Genomic DNA, 21,293 nt, shown 5'->3' on the forward strand with positions numbered 1-21,293 from the left:
ATAGAGAAGAGACTTGAGCAGATCAGATCCAAGGAGGCAGCTAAGGGGCACGCTTCCAGATTAAAGGGGAGAACATCTCCCTAGGAAATCGGCCCCATGTGGCAGGGAAGCAAGGGACGCTCACCAGCCCCGGACGAGGTGAGGGTGACTGTGGTCCAGAAGAAGCAGGGGAAAGGCAGGTTTGCTCTACGTCGTCTGCAAAGAAGTCGGCATTTAATGGGCCACGCCGGCCAGCGTCTCACAGCTGTCCCTGTCTGCGTCCTCCCGGCCTGGTCCTGTGTTTGGAGAAATGCACAAAGGCGGGAGAAGTGAGCATGTGCCGGCACTCAGGCGGTTGTTGGGGGTGGCACAGAGACACACAGGTCTGAGCTGGGCATGTCTCCCTGCTGTACAGGCAGGAGAACGAGGCCCAGACAGGGCAATGACCTGGCCCGTGTCCCTGCGCCAGTCGGTGATCATGGTTATGTAGCTGTTGCCATTTATGCCACGCCCAGAGTGCTCAGGACAGAAACCCGGGCTCGGAGCTCCTACCCTCCGTCAGTCCCTCTATCCACCTGTCAGTCCTCAGGTCCTGTCCCGCGCCTGCTGACCATCTCCTGAATGCTCCGCTTCCCTCCTGCCCTGACACCACCGCCATGCTCCCCTGGGTCACTGCGGCAGCCCCCAGCTGTCTGGCTGCTTCCAGCCCTGCCTTCTCCAGGCCCTCCCTCGCCCAGCCGGTGACCTTCGTCATACACAGGCTGCCTTGCTTTAACCCTTTGTTATCCTCGGCATCAAGGTCAGCCTCCCTGACCTTCCTCACAGGACCCTTCCTAGTCTGGCCCCTGCCCGCCGCCCATCTCAGTCCAGCCAGGCTGGACTGTGCTCAGTTCCCCAGGCCAGGTGCACTGTGGCCCACCTCTGCTCTTCACCTGCCTGAGTCTTCACATCGGGGCTCACATACCAGTTTCTCCAGGAAGGCTTCCTTGAACCCCTCAAGACTGGGTGAGGAGCCTCTCTTTGGGGGTCTTAAAACTCCCCATTGCTGCGCCATCCTGTCTCTTATCACCCAGAATTGTGATTGCCTGTTGGCTGGTCTGCATCCTTCCCAGACACTGAGCTCCACGAGGGTAGGAATCATAGTTGTCTTTCCTGTTTACGGTTGTATCCCAGGGCCTAGAATGGTGTCTAGCACATAGTAGGTTTTCAGTAAGTATTTCTTCAATTAATAAATGTGCCAGGCTCTCCCCTGGCACTTCAACTTAAGCCTCAAAGAGATCTCATCCTCTCAGGTTTACCGATGACCACACTCAAGAGGGTTAAGTAACTGGCTGCAGGCCCTGCCTCTGGGAAGGGGCAGCCCTGAGACGGCAGCCCAGGCCTGACTCCACAGCCCCTGCTCTGAATCCCTGTGCTTGTTGAATGGAACTGCAGGTCTGCGGTCTCTGCTGGACCCCCTGGCATGTTTAGAGACCGGGAGGGGCCTCAGTCCCAGCAACCCACGCACAGGGAGCTGCCAAGATTCCAGGCCATCTTTGAGGAGTTGTTTATTTTCTGAGCCAGACAGTTCTGATAACCCCCTGGTAACGTTGCTCTTTGATTCAGCCTAGCTCAACTGCGATCTGAGCTGGCCTGTCAGGAGGACAGCTTGTTTTGTGGAATTTCTTCTTCTTTCCTTCTTTAAAAGAAAGGAAACAGAGAAGACAGCGCAGTGGAGGGCCAAGCCGCGGGGCTTCGGGCCACAGAAGGCAGCCAGCCGTGAGGGGACGCTGGCAGGCCAGGAACAAGCTGCGTGTTTGGGTGGGCTGGAGGCCAGGCCTGTGTGGCTCAGGTGTGCTCTGTACAGACGACCTCTAATGCTGCCACCCCACCCCGCCCTGCACACGGCCCCCATGCTGCCCTTGCGTGAGGAGAGGCTTAAAGAGCCCCAGAGTCCTTCTGCATCTGGGCCACCACGGAGTTGCAGGAGGCCCACACAGCACACAAGGCAGAGGTGAAGGCATGGCTGCCTCCGGGCCAGCCCCGCCATCCAGGGCCTCTTTCCTGTGCTGAGCACATTGGTTGTGCCATCACCACCCGCAAAGGACGAGGCTCTCAGGGGCCCAAGAGCATGAACTAAACCGGGCCAGCCGCTGGGGGAATGGTCAGAATGAGCCCAGGATGGGGGTGGTCTCCCTTCATCTGTCCTGGACTCTATCAGCTTGTCACCATACACAGATGGTGGCTCATAAGTGCCCACCACAGCCCACAGGCAGGGCAGGGCTCTTGGGATGCGAGGGGCACAGGGAGGTGAACACCTGCTCCCTTTCTCTCTGACTTCACTGCGGGGCCAGGGCTGGGGATGGGACTCTCTGACACTGGTCCCAAGTCACTGTCCCTTGCAGAGAGGCTGGAAAGGGGTGGAGCCTTGGGGGCAAACCTAGATATTCTCTCTCCAGAGCACACACCCCTTCTCTGAACCATCCTGCAGGGACCCCACTGAGCCTCCTTTTGTCCTCAACCTGAACTTCCAAGTGACAGTAGTTTCTTTGCCTACTTGACCTCATGCAGGAGGATTCAGAATGCTTGAATAATTTAAGTTTCATGGGGATGGCCCTTTGTCCACATGAAGACATTGCGGCCACACAGATGAAGCATGGACTCTGGAGGGTTTCAGTGTTTTGAGAGAATTTGGGAGTGGCTGCCTCTGTGGCCTCCCTTTCTTACCCTGAGCTCCTTTGGCTGGCAGGATGCCCGTCTCCGGCATTGCCAGAGAGACTTCCCTGCCCAGAGCCAAGGTGAGCCATCCCCAGTGTGGTGACTACTTGTCCCATCCTAAGTGGTTCCTGCGGGACAGAGGTCTCTGTGTGATTCACCTTTGTGTCCTCAGTGCCCTGCACACTCTAGGCCGCTGGGATGGGTCCCTGCGGTTGGGTTCCGAAGGCTGTTGGGGTCCTGGGATTGTGTGCAGGGGTGGGGGGTTTGCAGAGAGCATCCTGGGGTGATTAAACTTACTAGATGATGGCAAGTGAAGAACAGGCAGCAAGGGCTGACATAAGTATTTTAGGGAAAGAACTGATGTCCTATGACCCTAAAAAAGTGTGTGGTTTTCCTTGGTCAGAATCTGGAAAAGCATGAGACAAAAGCTGAGGCTGCCGTCTTGCTGGTGTGGGAGGGCCCTCAGGCAGCTTTGTGGTGCCCGGGCATGTGAGCTGTTACGTCTCAGCTGGGGGATCTTGTGCAAGTTGCTTCCACTCTCTGTGTTCCTGGGTGATCTCTATAGGTTTTTTCACCTACGGGATTTTGGTTCCAGGGCCAGAGCCACAACTGAAACCAGGCTTCCTGCCTCTATCTAAGTGCACCTGGGGCAGGGAGCACACTGGCTTACTTCTGCTATCCCTCTACCCTTACATAGCCTGCTCCACGGTTGGAACTGGTCTGACGAAATTCAGACCCCACCCCCAGTCTTGGTGTGTGGAATCCCCTATCCTGTCTTCTGCTCTACCAACCAGACCTCCCCTGAGAATCCATTCTCTGAGTTCTTTCTCACTCCAGCTCTGAACTTGGTGAGAGCACAGGAGATTGAGAGCCCACCCTGTAGGCTCCACAACTTCATGGGCCCCTCTGGGAGCGCAACGCTGAGCAGGGAGGGCACTTCCTCCTGCCCTGCAGCCTCACCTCCGGGCCTAGCCTCGCAAGAGGGCTGTGTGACCATAAGCACATTGCTTAACCTCTCTGAGCCTTCACTTCCTCATCCTTACTGACCATAGATGTTGTCGTGAGGGATTGAGAGAATGTATGTAAAGCTGAGTAAGGGCTGCCCGAGTGATGGCAACTCCTCTTCCTCCTCCTCATTATTTCAGGTGCGGCGCTTGGTCTGTACCAGGCTTTGAACATTTACTGAAGACTTAGGGATATGGGTGAGAAGGAGTTGATGAGGACAGAGGCCTCTGGTGCTGGGGAAACTGGAGGAGAGACCCCAGGGGTCATCTCAATGGGGCAGGGGTGGGAACAGAGCCACAGAGAATCCACACTGCTTCCCACTGAAGGTGACGTGTGTCTTTGGCTTCCATCATCTCATCTGATGGGATTGTTTTACCTGCGTTATCTCATAAAATCCTCACAACAACCCTGTTTCCATATGGGAAGACTGAAGCACAAAGCACTTTAGCACCTTGTGCAGGGTAGTGAGCAAAGCACCAGGATTTGAACGCGGACTGTCTGCCTCAGAACCTCTTAACCCTGTCACACACCGGCACTTTTTTTCAAGTCAGTGGACAGCTAATACATACCTGCCTCCCCCTCCACCCCAGACTGACTGCTAATCCCTGGGGATGGAAGGCGGCAGACCTGGGCCCTCCCTCCTGGCACCATAAGCGCCCTGCTTCCAGGAAGCATCTCCCCAGCAGCGCCCCAGGACTGTGCAACGTGAGAAGGCTCAGCAGATATTAGCATAAAAATTTGCAAGTGGCCGAGCCACCTATTTCATGGCCATTTTCATGATAAAATATCACTGCTACTCATGTGGTTTTCATTTCTTTATAAGATTATTAAAAATACCTCTTTTTTCCCCTCTGAGTATGATCCTCGGGCCAGCAGCATCAGCATTACCTGGGAGCTTGTCAGAAATGCAGCATCTGAATGAGAATCTGCATTTTAACAAGATCCCAGGTGAGTCCCTGGCATGGTGACATCTGAGAAGTGCAGTTGCCCGTGATAGGCTCCCGTGGGGCAGGGCCTGTGTCTGGCCCGTCGCTGTCCCCCCACGGTGCCTTGCCGTGTGCCTGACAGGTGAGAGGAGATCCCCAGTGTTTGTGTCAACATGCCGATCACTTGTTTTACCCTTGACCGAGACCCATGCCACAGTGTGTGGGACAGCGAGCAGGGGCAGGCAGAGGTCAGCTGAGATGAAGTGGGACAGCTCACAGACTGCTTCTGGGGTTGGGAAGTACATTTTCCTGGAGCTCGGTTGCCTTTGTGCCCGGCTCAGCCACACCAGGGTGAAGGACACCGGGCTGGACTGGTGTTGAGCTTAATTCGGGCACAAGGTTAAATTCCACCCGTGGTCCTCCCCATCACCCTTACTGCACACGCCTACGCTCTGCTGACTGCCCCGGAAAACACCCGGCATGTGTCCTGGGCACTTCTCTCCTGTGTCCCCTAGTGCCACGGGGCTGTTGGGAGCAGTGAGCCAATTCTGAAGGTGACTCTCTCTGGCTTTGTCTTCACCCTGATGAAAGTCCCTCCCTCAGCCCGACTTCTGGGAAAGGGCAGGATTGTGGAGCTGAGCTGGGGCCCCCTGCACGTGGGTTGTGACCAACCCAGCCTGCTGGCTGCAGGCCCTGCAGTCTCCTGGTTGGTCCCAGGGCTCACACCAGATCTGAGCTGCTCCCTAGCAGTGATGTACAAGCCCCGCTACTTGGAAGCTAGGGGCTCTTCCAGAGCCAGTGCTGGGAAGGACACTGTCCACAGGGCTGTGGGCACCACTGGGTCAGGTTACCATCTGCGGCTCTTCATGGCTCACCTTTGTCACACCCGCATCTCATCACAGGTGTGGATTCTAGAGCTCATGGGACCACCTTTTCTCCCTTGCCTTCTCTGTCCTCACCCTGGAGGAGACCTGGCTTCCCCGGGTGAAGACCCGCATGGCCCCAGCTCACAGGGTCCAGGGCGCACTGCCTCCCAACTGCCTTTCTGAACTTTTGTTCCACCACCTTCATCAACATTCTCCTCTTTTGAATTTCTGCTATCTGATCTTACAGTCCCTTATTCTTTTGTTCATTCATTCTTTAATCCATTCATTTGAAACTTAGCAGTTCTCAACGGGTGTGCTGGGAATCAAATGCCCATGCTAGGCTCTCAAGACATAAAGGTGAATAAGGCATACCCTGGTTATCAATCCAGAGCTTCCTCACGCCCTCGCTACTCCAGCAAATTCTTTCATTCATCTTTTATTGATTCCTTATTGCATTTCCGAGGGGCCCTCATAGACGATTTCTCTTTCTCAGGCCCTTCTTGCACCCCAGCTCCTCTGTCTTCTGAGATGACTTCACCTCTTACCTTCCCAAGATTTAGAGTTGACCAAAAATGAGCTTTTAAAATATCCCTTGCTCCCACCTCAGAGCCACTGCACCTTCTTACTTCTGTCCCTCCTTCAGGCTCAGATGCGTCCCAGGATTTCCCTCTTCTTGGCAAACTCTTCTGCCTGGCTCCTCTGACCTTGGGCAAATGTTTTATATCTTCCTTTCACACTTATCTATAAAATGGAGATAATAGTTCTTACCTCATGGGTTTGTTACAAACGTTACATGAGAACTTAAAACGGCCTGGCACATAGTACTCACTAAATATTAGCCATTATCATGATTATCATTCCTCAAAGTGCCACCCTGCCATTCATCCTGTTCCCTTTCTCTTCAGTCTGGCACACGCATCCCTTTCCCTTGACATGTGGCTTCGCTTCCCTCTCTGTAAATACGCTTCCCTCTGCCCTCTCTTTGCTGCTGGTGTATCTGCCTGCCCTGCCTCTGCTCCCCCTGCTCTTGTGTCCCCAGGGCCAAGTGTCTGGCCTCTTAGGCTCCATCACTCACCTCTCAAAGGTCTCAGGCACCTCCTGCAGCATTTCTGGGTCTTCATTCTCTACGGCTTTCAACACTGTCACGTTCCAGGCATGTGGTGAGGTGCTGGGGGGCAGTTCAGACTGTGGGGGGGAACCAGGGGAGCCAGGAAAGACTGACAATCTAGAAAATAAGGAGAGGTGGGCCCCAGAGACTCCCAAGGGGCCGACTGGCAGCTTCCATGGGTATGTGGTCAGAGGGGATCTATCTCAGCTCCCTGTCCCTGGAGGAGAGTGCCTTTTTTTTTTTAATTTTATTAAGTATAGTTGATAAACAGTGATGTGTTAATTAATGCTGCATAGCAAAATGATTCAGTTATACATATATATATACATTCTTTTTCATATTCTTTTCCATTATGATCTATCACAGGGTATTGAATAGTTCCCTGTGCTATACAGTAGTTGAATATAGTTCCCTGTGCTATACTGTAGGACCTTGTTGTTTTATCCATCCTATGTATAATAGTTTGCGTTTGCTAATCCCAAACGCCCAGTCCATCTCTCCCCATCTCCTCCTCCCCCTTGGCAACAAGAAGTCTGTTCTCTATGTCTGTGAGTCTATTTCTGTTTCATAGAGAAATTCGTTTGTGTCATATTTTAGATTCCACACGTAAGTGATATCATATGGTATTTGTCTTTCTCTTTCTGACTTCACTTAGTATGATCATCTCTATGTCCACCCATGTTTCTGCAAATGGCATTAGTTCATTCTTTTTTATGGCTAAGTAGTAGTCCATTGTATATATGTACCACATCTTTATCCATTCATCTGTTGATGGACACTTAGGTTGTTTCCATGTCTTGGCTGTTGTGACTAGTACTGCTGTGAACATAGAGGTGCATGTATCTTTTTGAACTATAGTTTTGTCTGGATGTACACCCAGGAGTGGGATTGCTGGATCATATGGCAACTCTATTTTTAGTTTTTTGAGGAACCTCCATACTGTTTTCCATAGTGGCTGCACCTACTTACATTCCCACCAGCTGTGTGGGAGGGTTCCCTTTTCTCCATACCCTCTCTAGCATTTGTTATTTGTAGATTTTTTAATGATGGCCATTCTGACCGGTATGAGGTGATACCTTATTGTTATTTTTATTTGCATTTATCTAATAATTAGCTACGTTGAGCATCTTTCCATGTGCCTGTTGGCCATCTGTATGTCTTCTTTGGAGAAATGTCTGTCTGGGTCTTGTGCCCATTTTTTGATTGGGTTGTTTGTTTTTCTGTTATTGAGTTGTATGAGCTGTTTCTGTATTTTGGAAATTAAACCCTTGTTGGTTGCATTGCTTGCAAATATTTTCTCCCAGTCCATAGGTTCTCTTTTCATTTTGTTTATGGTTTCCTTTGCTGTACAAAAGCTTGTAAGTTTGATTAGGTCCCATTTGTTTGTTTTTGCTTTTATTTCTATTGCCTTGGGAGACTGACCTAAGAAAACATTGGTATGATTATGTCAGAGAATGTTTTGCCTGTGTACTCTTCTAAGAATTGTATGGTGTCATGTCTTATAATTCTTTACGCCATTTTGAGTTTATTTTTGTGTATGGTGTGAGGGTGTGTTCTAACTTCATTGATTTACATCCGGCTGTCCAACTATCCCAACACTACTTGTTGAAGAGACTGGTTTTTTTTCCATTGTATATTCTTGCCACCCTTGTCGAAGACTAATTGACCATAGGTGTGTGAGTTTATTTCTGGGCTCTCTATTCTGTTCCATTGATCCATATGTCTGTTTTTGTGCCAGTACCATGCTGTTTTGATTACTGTAGCTTTGTAGTATTGTCTGAAGTCTGGGAGTCTTATGCCTTCTGCTTTGTTCTTTTTCCTCAGAATTGCTTTGGCAATTCTGGGTCTTTTATGGTTTCATATAAATTTTAGGATTGCTTGTTCTAATTCTGTGGAAAAGAAGTCATGGGTAATTTGATAAGAATCACATTAAATCTGGAGGAGAGTGCCTTCTGGTGGCAGGGTGCACAGAAGGGGGAGCCAAGTGGCTAGCTCAGTTAGTTAGGGCTTGAAGAACCCTGAGGCCAAGGTGAAGCTCTTATCACGGCTGTTGAAATTATTGAGGCTGCCCTAGGGATGGAGCAGAGAAGAAGAGGGTATGGGTGGTGGGCAGAGGTGATGAGCAGGGAGGCGAGGAGGCAGCTAGACTGATGGTGTGGCTGCGGTGCATGGTGGGGGGACAGCTCTGGAAGGGTGTGTCGGGGGAGGCAGCGTGCATCCCTGCAGTCTGGGGGAGTGGCAGCAGGATTGGTTTCTACTTGGGGAGGGAGGGCTGGAGATACTTAGTGCTGTCTGGGGTGTCTTTCTGTCCTGATCCGTGTTTGTTGGGAGGCAGAGAATGGGCAGTTGCTGTCAGTAAGAGGGTTTGGAGGGCAGCACCTGGGGAGAGAAGGCCTGGAGGCCACTGGATTGGATGGGGATGAAGGTGAAGGAGGAAGGCTGGGGGCGCTTCGGGCACCTGGGACACAGGGCTGGGGCATGCAGGGTTAAAGTGCACACAGTGGGCCTGCAGGTCCAGCTGGAGGTCGGTGCAGCTCCTCAGGGGGCCCCACGGCCCGCATCAGTGTGGGGGACAGGCGGCTCGGCTACTCAGAGGTCCTACCTGTGTCCTCACTCCTCCTCCTCCATTCCCTAAATGTCAGCACTCTCCAGAATTCTGTCCTGCCTGCTTTGCACTGTGCTTGTGACACACCTGTGTCCAGCTCCCTGCTGGGCATCTGTTCGAGACTGAACGGGGTCACTCCCCTCTGCATCCTCCCAGCCCCGCCGTGCTGTTGGCAGCTCCGCCACCCCTGTAGTAGCCTAGGCCTGAAGTCCCTCCGAGCTCCGTCTGCCTGGCTGAACCCTGCAATGCCTCTTCCTCCATCATCTCTGTCCCTTGTGCCTCCCCCAGTTCCTTGCCATGCAGCCCTCCAGGGCCCAGCCCAGTGCCGGCACCTCAGTGCTCGAGAGCCATTTGTCAGATTGAGTGGTGATGGGTTCCCCAGCCCCACCCACCTGTTCACAGCTCTAGGACAGTAGGTGTGGGAGGAAAGCCGAGACGTCCGGCCGGCGGGCCGGGGAACGACGGGAGGGCCAGGGATGGGGATGGATGCTTTAGGAAGGGGCATCCCACCCCTCCTGAGGGCATGGGGGAGCGGCTGGCGCCCTGGTGGTGCTGTGCCAGGGGAGGCCTCAGGTCCACTGAAGCCACCCATAGGGCTCCAGAGCAAAGGAGGACTGGGGGCGTTAGGAGAGCTGTCCTGCAGCAGGTCAGAGCCTTGCCAGCAGGGGTGTTCACGCTCCATGATTCCAGTGCTTTGCCAGGTTTTAGAGTCCCACAGAGGTGGACAGATCATAGCCGGTGCTGCTTTGGTAACGAGACAGACAGTCATTCCAGACTCCCTAGAGCAGGAAGCCGTGTCTAAACAAAAACCTGCAGACGCCTGGCTGGTGGACGAGGGCTGGCCCCTGAGATACCACCACACCCTGAGAAGAGCCTGGGCAGGAAGGGCGTCTGCCTTCGGTGGCTGAGCACCCATGGTGACAGCCACGACCACTCCTAGGGGCCTGGCGCTGGGCAGGGTCTGGCATGTGTTTGCTCCTGGAGTCCAGGACGGCCCTAAGGGGTGTCTCATCCCCAACCCTACGTGATCGCTGAGCAAACCAAGGCCCTGAGAGGCCCAGGGGCTCACCCCGCTGGTCCCTAGCCCAGGCGTCCAGGGTCCAGGCATCCAGGGTCCAGGCGCAGCCCCCCAGCCCCACCCCAGGACCACCCCCGCTGGTGTGTTCACACCCAGGTCTCAGCTCCTTGCTGCACTGCCCGTTTCCTGAGGGCAGGGATGTTCCACTCACCTCCATATGGGTTGGGTCTGTTAAATAGCTGAGTGATCGGCAATTGATCTTCTCCGTTCAGTGTGCTCTTTGTTGTTCCTGTTCATCTCATGAAGAACTAGGAGACACGGGAGAGTGGACTTTTGGGCATCTCTCTGCTGACTGACCAGTGCCGACGAGGGGTCCCTGTCAGTCCTACCACTGATAACCTGTGTGACTTTGGGAACATTTCGTACCCTCTCTGACCAGCGGAGTCAGAGACCTCCCTGCTTCAGGCCTTGCCAGCAGGAGATCCTAACAAGGGTCAGCTGTGACTCTCGGTGGTAAGAAATGCCCTAGGGCAACAGGCAGTTTAAAGCTTCGCGGGGCCCACGGCCCCACGCGGTCCACGCCCTCTCCAGTTGGATACCACAAGACAGTGGTTCCCCTAGAGAATGAAGGGTCAGCGCCCGTCCCGCAGAACCTCAGCCTCAGCCCAAGGCAGGATGGAGAGACAGTGCCACTGCTGTGAAATCATCCCCTAGAACTGTCCCGTCACCTCGCAGGACCAGGGCTGGGTGGAACGCTGGGCTGCCTCTGAGCATGGCTCTTCACTCCTGGCCTTTCCTCTCGGACGACTGGAAAACAGGGTCCCTTCCAAGTCAAACAAGAGCTGATTGGGCCTGGTACACAAGCACGGGTATGAGGGAAGTAGTGTTTCCTGATTCCAGTCTTTGCTGATTAGACGGCGAGCTTTCCCCGGGTAGAGGCCGGCCTCCCTTGCTCCTTAGAGACTTTGCCCTTGACTCTGAGGCACACTCAAGGGGTGAGCCATGGTGAGATGTGCCGCGTGTGAGGCCGTCCTTGTGAATCCCACACCTACAACAGGGCCTTCTCAGCCTGAGAACCTACGGCTTGAACTCAACCTGAGTCGGCACAGGCTTCCAGAACCTTCCTGAGGGGTGTTGTGCAGACTGCCCGGGCCCAGTGTGTGTTCCCATCTTTGCTTCTCCCCTCTTGGAAGTGAAAGTAGAAAACTGAGCCTTAGGAGCTGAGAAAGGCCAACCCAGGAGAAAAAAATCATGAAGAAACAGGGAGGCAAAAGAGTCTGTGATTTGGGGTGGTGTGTGGGGAGGAGGAAGGGACGATTCACGGCAGCGTGAGTCCTTTTCTGGAGAACGTGAGCTTTAGGTTCTCAGCCAGGGCCTCTGGTTGAGAGCCTTGTTGGAGTGACCTTAGCAATGATCATCAGAGAAAAGACCTGAGGGAGGAGATGGCTCTGCTTTTTCAAAACTATAATACTTCAAACACCCCTTCCTGTAAGGATGGGTTTTCCTCACTAGAACTAGTCCACTAGCTTTTAAAGTCCTTTTTATGATTATTAATTGGGATGTATTCGATATAAAAAAATTAGAAAATGCATCACCCATAACTAGTAGAATATGCTTGAAGGCTCCTCACTTGTGCTCTCCCAGCAAGCCTCGTCGACTTCTGGAAGGACTCGGTACTTACAACGGACCATCTGCACTAGGCCTCGTTTTACAGTTAAGTTTATTTCTAAGGGGGAAGAAACCTTATCCCCTCTAGTGTGGGTCTCCAGGTGACCATGGGGGTGGGAACAAGACTCCACACAGGCCCAAATGAAACAATTAGGCAGCACCACATGGCTGGGCTGTGGCCATGGAGGTTAATCTGAGAAACTTCTGGAAGCTCTCAGAATCGGATTCCTTCATTCATACAGACGTTTCCTGCAGCCTCAGCACGTGCTACTGGCAGTGCCCTGGGAATATACATGGTGAGCCCAGGCCCCGTGAGGAAGGCAAGGGTCTGGAGTGCTCTCTGACCACCACCCTCCAATCCAGCAGCTGCTGCCTCACCTGATGGCCTGGTCCCCAGCACCCGTGGCCTTGGGGTCTGCCAACCAAAGTCAGAAATAATATTGAAATCCAAGTGCTGCTCCTTGGAACATTAGCCTGTGGTGGAATCTGAAGTAGTCAAAGATTAAAGGGACCTTGGAGGTCAGAGGCCCTGGATCCGTCGGGGCCCTGCCCTGCCCCTCACAACCGAGGGCCTCTGTTCGCTCTGTTAAAATGCAGGCAACAATGTCCCTGCACTGCTGGGAGAGGAGTGAGGTAGAGAATCGTAAGAGGGCTTTGCAGCCCGCACGTGCTGCCATGGCTGTGGAAGTGGAGACCCCGCCCCGTTAGGCCGCGCCACGTGGGATCAGAGGCCCCTACGTGAGTTCTCATCCCTTCCACGTCCCTCTATCACTCTCTACCCCAAGCCTAGCACAGCTCCTCCACAAGGACCAGCTGCCGTGGAAGCCTGAGAAACCCACCATTCCCCTAAGCAGCTGCTCGGTTTTTCTGGGTGCGTCTTGGGGTAGTAGGAACACTTTAAATAACGGCAGTAATTTTGTACTTAGAGAATCGTTGGTTCATTTTCAGGCTGTGTTTCTGCTTCAGACACCCCAGGCAGCTTGCATTTCCAATTTCCTTTCCCTCTCTGGCTTCTCCTTACAAATCATAATGTACTGATGTCCCAGACCTGGTTCTTTCTGGCTCTTTGTCATAAAATGCCTCTTATGTCTTGATTAAGCAGTGGTCCTAGGCAGCACGTTCCCTAAGAGCCACCTAGGTTATGGTCTCCGCCTGGAAGGATTCCACCTACCTCTCCGCCTCTGGCCCTGCCCTCCGGAGCCCAGCAAGTCCGGTGCCAGGTCACTCTTGTGTAGACAAGAAGAGCTGGGGGAGCTTCCCTGCTGAGGTTGGTAAGGGCGTCCTGGGGCTGCCAATGGCCCCTCTGCTCCCAGCTTGCTCAAGGGTTGAAACCCTTCTGAACCTTTCTCAAACATCTGAGCACCCTCTCGTGGGTCCCTGTTCCTCTCCCCCAAGATAGACCTGGCAGCGGTGGATCCAGGGCTCAGAGAAGCAGCAGGATTTTTCTCGGCAGCAGCAACTGTCCTGACCTCTTCCTGCCCCTGGTGCCAGGTGACATCGGAGGCCATGTAGCCTGAGCTGCACTGACCTTTTCCTCAGTCCTTATCATCACTTCATGGTTCCTGAGGCACTACTGTGCCAGGTGCTGAGCAGGCAGAGGCGATGGCGGTGCTGGGGGACCTCACAGACGTGACCGCCGCGCCCACACCACCAGCCCGTGCCACGTTCCCCCGCCCGTCCTCTGGGAGGGGAGGACAGACCGTGGGGGAAGTACAGAAGGACCGGTGGGCTTGGTGGGGCATGAGGTGTCCAGGGGCTCCACGCGCACCGACTCTGCCTCTTCGTTGCCATCTTCTCCTTTCTCTGGAGAATGAATCCAGTGCTTTGGCAATAGAACAGCCCTCCCCTTAAAAAAGATAGCGGGAGAGAGAAGCCCTGTACCTAAGGTGACACATAACTTGTAGTCTGAACCCAGACATTTCAATGGATGACCAACCGTCCTGGTTTGCCTGAGACTAGGACAGTTTCTCAGGACATGGGACAGCTGGTCACCTGCTTTTGAAAATGAAAGGGTACATGACTATTCATTCAATTTGCAATACTTTGATTTTCCTTATGATTTCTTCTTTGGCCAGTGGATTGTTTTAAAGGTGTGTTGCTTAATTTCCAAATATTTAGAAATTTTCTCTATCTAGTTTATTTCAAGTGCAGTTCCATTTTGGTTAGGGAGCATTCTTTATATGACTTTTAACTTTTTTCAATGTACTGAGACTTGTTTTGTCCTCCAGCGTATGGTCTATCTTGGTGAATGTTCCATTTGCAGGAGAAAAGAATGTGTGTTCTGCTGCTGTTGAGTAGAGTAGAGAGTTCCACAGATGTCGACTAGGTCAAGTTGGTTGATAGCTTTATTCAGATCTTCCACATCCTTTGTCTAGTTGCTCTATCAGTTACTGAGAGCGGGGTAATAAAATTTCCAACTAGAATAGTGGAAAAACAAAAAAAAAACCTCGCCTGGTTTGAGGGTCCCTCCTCTACCATGCCGTGGTAGCCCAGGTCTATTTGGTAGAATTTTAGCTGGTTTGCAACCTGTTCCTGAAATTAACTATTTGGAAGAAATATGGTAAAATGAACTAACAGTTGTCAAATGGCATTCTAACCCTGCTATGATCCCATCACTGCAGGCTTTAGTGGCTAGAAAGATCTAGCATCTCTGTTTGCTTTGGAAGCTTATTTTTGCCAAGGTTGTTATCACCAAGTAGGCACCAGAGCTCTGTTCCACTCACAGTTCAATTATGGTGAAATTCAGACAATGAACCTGTGTATTCCACTTGTAAGAATGTCCAAATGGAATGCTTTACCCTGGCCAGGAGCAAACTCTCGGCCCCCTTGTGATATGCGAGACCTCAAGGAAGCTTTCTCTATTCCCAGACCTGGAGAAATGTGTTGAACTGGAAAATGCATCAGGGTGGCCCACCCCGGGTTAGGCCTCTGGTTTTCTTTCCCCTGCACTGCCCACTTCACTGCACAGCTCCTCCCTGTCGTTGGTCGGGAAGCTGCTCTGTGGGAGGCCAGAGGGTGGCATTTCCAGGCCAGGGGCAGAGCTGGTTTTGCTATGCTGCATCCCCATCCTACGGACTCTAGGGAAGAGGCAAAGCTGGTAAAACAGGTGGGATGGAGCCTGATGCAGGACACGCCCCAGCCCACTCCTGCCCTTGCCCACGACAGAGGGTCCTCCGTCTTTCCTCCTTCCTCCAAGTCGAAGGCCCTCTGCTGTGACGGCATCTCTGCAGGAATGGAGCCTGGGTCTCTCTTTGCCCCTTCCTGTGCCCATTCTGTGCAGGAACTTGCTGTTAAAGAGGCTAGAGAACAGAGTGGCTCATGCTCTAACCTTGTCACCCATGGGGATGTTTCTGGATCTGACTTCCTGTCTCCAGATGGAAACATTTGGATAAAGGACCTAGGAGGGGCCCCTTGGCTCTAACATCCAGTGGGACTTACAGCAGATTTCTAAATCTGCCTAGAGAGAAACTGAAATTGAGTGGACCTGCTCTCTAAAATTGCTATAATTCTACTTGGCTGTCCCATAGCCACTTTCACTTGACCCACCGGTGGACCTGAGCTGTTTCAGAAATGCTAGGCATGGGGTTTTAATGAATGAGACTTGTTCTGAAGCAAAAAAATGATTTTGATTCAGCCTGTGTTTAGCTCCCTATGTCTTTACCTGATCACCATTCAGAACTGTTTCCCAACTTTTCTCTCTCCTCTCCTTTTCAAGATCACAGACAAAAACAAGGGGGTGGAAAGTTCCACCTAGATTGTTACTAGCCTCAGAAGTGGACTCTGGAGCCGGATGCCTGGGCTGAGTCCCTGCTTGTGCTATTTGCTGCTTGTGTGGCTTTGGGGAAGTCTCTGAACCTCTCTGTGCAGTTTCCTCAGGCGTGAGGTGACATATTGCCTCTGAGAACACCCGTCTCATAGGATGTAGTGCCTGGTGCTCACGAAGTCTGTACAGATGTGATTGATGGAGATGATGATGTCATCCTGAGGGTGGTGGGAAGAACGTGAGGCTTGGACTTGGGAGACTCAGACCGGCTCTGCCTCTTGCTGGCAGTGTGATACAGATTCTGAGCCTCAGAATGTCTCAGTCCTCGTCGCTGTAAAACGAGTGAAAATGGAACCTCCCTCCTGGGTGGTTGTGAGGACCCAGAGGAACAGGACTGGCAGACTGTTCCCACACACACACACGTCGGGCTAAATCTGTTCTCTTTCCCCTTCCCAGGCACACATTCTGGCAGTTCCGTCATGAGAACCCCAAGACCCGGGTCGGGGGCCCTCCCCCTGAGGGGCTCCCCGGCTTCAACAGCGGGGTGATGCTGCTCAACCTGGAGGCCATGCGCCAGTCCCCACTGTACGGCCGCCTGCTGGAGCCAGCACAGGTGCAGCAGCTGGCCGACAAGTACCACTTCCGGGGTCACCTCGGGGACCAGGACTTCTTCACCATGATTGGCATGGAGCACCCTGAGCTCTTCCACGTGCTGGACTGTACCTGGAACCGGCAGCTTTGCACCTGGTGGAGGGACCATGGCTACAGCGACGTCTTCGATGCCTACTTCCGGTGTGAGGGCCACGTCAGGATCTACCATGGGAACTGCAACACCCCTATCCCAGAGGCCTAGGCACCTCCTCACCCGATCTGGGGAAGGAGAGGGGCGCCTCTCGGACAGGCCTGGGGCAGTGTCTGAACTCCTAGAGAGACACGGCAAGGACGTCCTTGTGATCAGGTGCTGCAGCTCTCCCAGCACACATCGCTGTCCTGAAGCCATCCCATGACGACTGGACCCTTTGCCCCCACTGGTGCTCTGGACCCTCTGCCTCCAAGGACCAGGCGTCATGAAGGACAAACACATAGACCTCTTCCGGTGGGCTAGGAAGCGAGCATTTGAAAAGAAGGAAGAAAAACAAAACGGTGCCTCTTGCCTTCAGCCCCCAAAGAATGGAAATCCTTTTAAGAACTGGGCTTTCTTAGACCAAATATAAACTTATTTTACATCGACAGGCGAGACAGAGCAAACAGTACTGCTGTAGCTCCCAGTGAGCTCTAAATGCATGAGCCAGGGTTTTAACAACCAGCCCAGAGTTTAAGCATCCAAAGGAATGCTGGCCTTCCACACGCACATCCTAGGAGGCCGTGTGGTTAGTCTCACGATGCTCGTGGCGCCTGGTGGAGATGTAAAGATCCCACCTCTTTGGGGAGGGCCCTCAACAGCACCTGTGGCCCACGTAAGAAAACTGGTCTCATTATTTTAACCTTCACAGCATTTACCTCCCAACTGCATCACAGAACCTCATTATCCCTTATTCATCTGATCCAGCTCCAGGTGACCAGACTCTGCTCTGAAATCAAATCTGCCATCAAAGAGACTGGCCACCCGCAAGGACAGGTGATGGAATTGTCTGGATTGGGAAGACTCATTCCAAAGAGGAGCCCAGCAGTGCCCTAGTGTAACCGTGCAGCTTGGAAGGGGTGTCGCTCTTAGACTTATAAGCATTCTAGTCTCTTTATTTGGAAGAATCATCTGTGTGACTTTATCGCACCAGGTCAGACCCTATACCTTACAAGAAATTAGGCTGTCATTACTTGATTTCTGCTTTAATGAGTTCTCCTGTAAGTGAGCTACAAATACGAAGCCTCTATTGGTCCATTTTGTATAATCCACCTGGGGTCCTCGGGAAAGAAGTGTTGTTGGATTTTCATCTTATTTTAATTCAATTTCATTTATTTTATTTTTTTCCACCGTGAGTGAGAATAGCTAATAAATAATCTTTGAGAACACAATGATTTATGTTGTTTGCTCTCTGATCACAGTTTCCAGCTACCTGAAGGATCTGAATCAAGAGTGTGATCAATGTCGTTCAGAGTCTGCCTCCCCACGTGATTAAGCTAGTAAGTGTGCTCACAGTGGGTCTCTGGGGCCTAAGGGGGACCACATCTGAGAAGGTTATATTGGGCTCAAAATGGAGAATTATTTCATTTCAGGTATTGACAGGCCGGTCTAATTCTGGGAGCAAAACCCACCACCGCATCCCTTCTCATCTGCTTACCCCAACTGTCCGCCTACATCATCCCCTGATGAAACGGAACACACGTCTCTCCTAACTCTCAGCTCTGACAGAACAGGTCTGTCCGTTTAGGGACTTGATTTCCTATTTATTGCTACCAATTATTTTTTAGTGGTTTTTGAGAGACAGCAATCTTACTTACTTACTTATTTATTGGCTGTGTTGGGTCTTTGTGGCTGCGGCAGGCTTTCTCTGGTTGCAGCGAGTGAGGAGCTACTGTTGCAGTGCATGGGCTTCTCATTGCGGTGGCTTCTCTTGTTGCAGAGCATGGGCTCTGGGTGCACGGGCTTCAGTAGTTGTGGCTCGTGGGATCTAGAGCACAGGCTCAGTAGTTGTGGTGCACGGGCTCAGTTGCTCCGTGGCATGTGGGACCTTCCTGGACTAGGGATTGAACCTGTGTCCCCTGCACTGGCAGGCAGATTCTTAACCACTGCGCCACCAGGAAAGTCCAACTGCTACCAATTATTGAATGTCTGCTGTGTGCCTAGCATTGTATTACGTGTGATAATGACACACTATCACTGATACTTGTGAAAACCTCATTAAGGTAATTCAGATTCTAAAATTTATTGCAATAAAATAAGAGATGTGGACAGAGTCACTGTTTACCACAGCCTTTTTTATAATAGAAAAAAATTGGGAGCAACAAAATGCTGAATAGGGGAGTGGATAAATAATGTGTGTTACAGCTATATAATGGAATACTTTAGGCATTAAAAATCGTATTTTTGGGTGGGAGGGGAAGATGGCGGAAGAATAAGACGCGGAGATCACCGTCCTCCCCACAGATACACCAGAAATACATCTACACGTGGAACAACTCCTACAGAACACCTACTGAATGCTGGCAGAAGACCTCAGACCTCCCAAAAGGCAAGAAAGTCCCCACGTACCTGGGTAGAGCAAAAGAGAAAAGAATAAACAGAGACAAAAGGATAGGGACAGGACCTGCACCAGTGGGAGGGAGCCGTGAAGGAGGAAAGGTTTCCACACACTAGGAAGCCCCTTTGCGGGCGGAGACTGCAGGTGGTGGAGGGGGGAAGCTTCGGAGCCTCAGAGGAGAGCACAGCGACAGGGGTGCGGAGGGCAAAGCGGAGAGATTCCGGCACAGAGGGCCGACCAGCACTCACCAGCCCGAGAGGCTTGTCTGCTCACGCGCCGGGGCGGGCGGGCCTGGGAGCTGAGGTTCGGGCTTCGATCGGAGCGCAGGCAGAGGACTGCGGTTGGTGGTGTGAACACTGCCTGCAGGGGGTTAGTGCGCCACGGCTAGCCAGGCGGAGTCCAGGGAAAAGTCTGGACCTGCCGAAGAGGCAAGAGACTTTTTCTTCCCTCTTTGTTTCCTGGTGCGCGAGGAGAGGGGATTAAGAGCGCTGCTTAAAGGAGCTCCAGCGATGGGCACGAGCCGCGGCTAAAAGTGCGGACCCCAGAGACGGGCATGAGACGCTAAGGCTACTGCTGCCGCCACCAAGAAGCCTGTGTGCGAGCACAGGTCACAATCCACACCCGTCTTCCAGGGAGCCTGTGCAGCCCACCACTGCCAGGGTCCTGGGATCCAGGGACAACTTCCCCAGGAGAATGCACGGCGCGCCTCAGGCTGGTGCAACATCATGCTGGCCTCTGCTACCGCAGGCTCACCCCGCACTCTGTACCTCTCCCTCCCCCCAGCCTGAGTGAGCCAGAGTCCCCGAAGCAGCTGCTTCTTTAACCCCGTCCTATCTGAGCGAAGAACAGACGCCCTCAGGCGACCTACACGCAGAGGCGGGGCCAAATCCAAAACTGAGCCCTGGGAGCTGTGAGAACAAAGAAGAGAAAGGGAAATCTCTCCCAGAAGCCTCAGAAGCAGCGGATTAAAGCTCCACAATCAACTTGATGTACCCTGCATCTGTGGAATACATGAATAGACAACGAATCATCCCAAATTAAGGAGGTGGACTTTGAGAGCAAGATTTATTATTTTTTCCCCTTTTCCTCTTTTTGTGACTGTGTATGTGTATGCTTCGGTGTGACATTTTGTCTGTATAGCTTTGCTTCCACCATTTGTCCTAGGGTTCTATCCGTCCGTTTCTTTCTTTAGAAAATTTTTTTTTCTTAATAATTATTTTTTATTTTAATAACTTTATTTTATCTTATTTTATTTTATCTTTTCTTTCTTTCTTTCTTTCCTTCCCTCCTTCCTCCCTTCCTCCCTCCTTTCCTTCCTTCCTTTCTTTCTACTTTTTATCCCTTTTATTCTGAGCCATGTGGATGAAAGGCTCTTGATGCTGCAGCCAGGAGTCAGTGCTGTGCCTCTGAGGTGGGAGAGCCAAGTTCAGGACACGGGTCCACCAGAGACCTCCCAGCTCCACAAATCAAACGGCGAAAATCTCCCAGAGATCTCCATCTCAACACCAGCACCCAGCTTCACTCAACGACCAGCAATCTACAGTGTGGGATACCCTATGCCAAACAACCAGCAAGACAGGAACACAACCCCACCCATTAGCAGAGAGGCTGCCTAAAATCATAATAAGGCCACAGACACCCCAAAACACACCACCAGACGTGGACCTGCCCACCAGAAAGACAAACTCCAGCCTCATCCACCAGAACACAGGCACTAGTCCCCTCCACCAGGAAACCTACACAACCCACTGAACCAACTTTAGCCACTGGGGACAGACACCAAAAACAACGGGAACTACGAACCTGCAGCCTGCAACAAGGAGACCCCAAACACAGTAAGATAAGCAAAATGAGAAAACAGAAAAACAAACAGCAGATGAAGGAGCAAGATAAAAACCCACCAGAACTAACAAATAAAGAGGAAATAGGCAGTCTGCCTGAAAAAGAATTCAGAATAATGATAGTAAAGATGATCCAAAATCTAGGAAATACAATAGAGAAAATGCAAGAAACATTTAACAAGGACCTAGAAGAATGAAGGATGAAACAAGCAACGATAAACAACACAATAAATGAAATTAAAAATACTTTAGATGGGATCAATAGAGGCAGAAGAACGGATAAGTGACCTGGAAGATAAAATAGTGGAAATAACTACTGCAGAGCAGAATAAAGAAAAAAGAATGAAAAGAACTGAGGACAGTCTCAGAGACCTCTGGGACAACATTAAACACACGAACATTAGAATTATAGGGGTTCCAGAAGAAGAAGAGAAAAAGAAAGGGACTGAGAAAATACTTGAAGAGATTATAGTTGAAAACTTCTCTAATATGGGAAAGGAAACAGTTAATCAAGTCCTGGACGCACAGAGAGTCCCATACAGGATAAATCCAAGGAGAAATATGCCAAGACACATATTAATCAAACTGTCAAAAATTAAATACAAAGAAAACACATTAAAAGCAGCAAGAGAAAAACA

General features: G+C 51.7%; 1 protein-coding gene and 1 long non-coding RNA gene across 8 annotated transcripts in view; one reads left to right on the forward strand and one right to left on the reverse strand.

Moving 5' to 3' along the window:
* The window catches only part of XXYLT1 (xyloside xylosyltransferase 1), a 190,408-nt gene extending 172,760 nt beyond the window's left edge, over positions 1 to 17,648 (forward strand). The window contains exon 4 of the mRNA XM_027108352.1: positions 16,092 to 17,648. Coding sequence (XP_026964153.1) covers positions 16,092 to 16,488 — 397 coding nt within the window. The 3' untranslated portion in view covers positions 16,489 to 17,648. The remainder of the gene's footprint in view (positions 1 to 16,091) is intronic.
* The window catches only part of LOC113621518 (uncharacterized), a 77,673-nt gene that overhangs the window by 1,872 nt on the left and 54,508 nt on the right, over positions 1 to 21,293 (reverse strand). For 2 of the 7 annotated variants that reach the window (XR_003433202.1, XR_003433209.1), the window contains exons 4-7: positions 10,416 to 10,512; positions 6,549 to 6,658; positions 6,076 to 6,214; positions 125 to 275 (exon numbers count right to left, since the gene is read on the reverse strand). This is a non-coding gene — a long non-coding RNA (uncharacterized LOC113621518). Of the gene's footprint in view, positions 1 to 124; positions 276 to 6,075; positions 6,215 to 6,548; positions 6,699 to 9,578; positions 10,513 to 21,293 lie in introns of all 7 variants that reach the window. The other 5 variants (XR_003433203.1, XR_003433207.1, XR_003433205.1 and 2 more) reach the window with 5 other exon arrangements.

This window comes from Aethalodelphis obliquidens, unplaced genomic scaffold (genome assembly GCF_003676395.1).
Source record: "Aethalodelphis obliquidens isolate GAN/ISIS:26980383/991018 unplaced genomic scaffold, ASM367639v1 scaffold1, whole genome shotgun sequence".
Classification (NCBI taxonomy): Eukaryota; Metazoa; Chordata; class Mammalia; order Artiodactyla; family Delphinidae; genus Aethalodelphis; species Aethalodelphis obliquidens.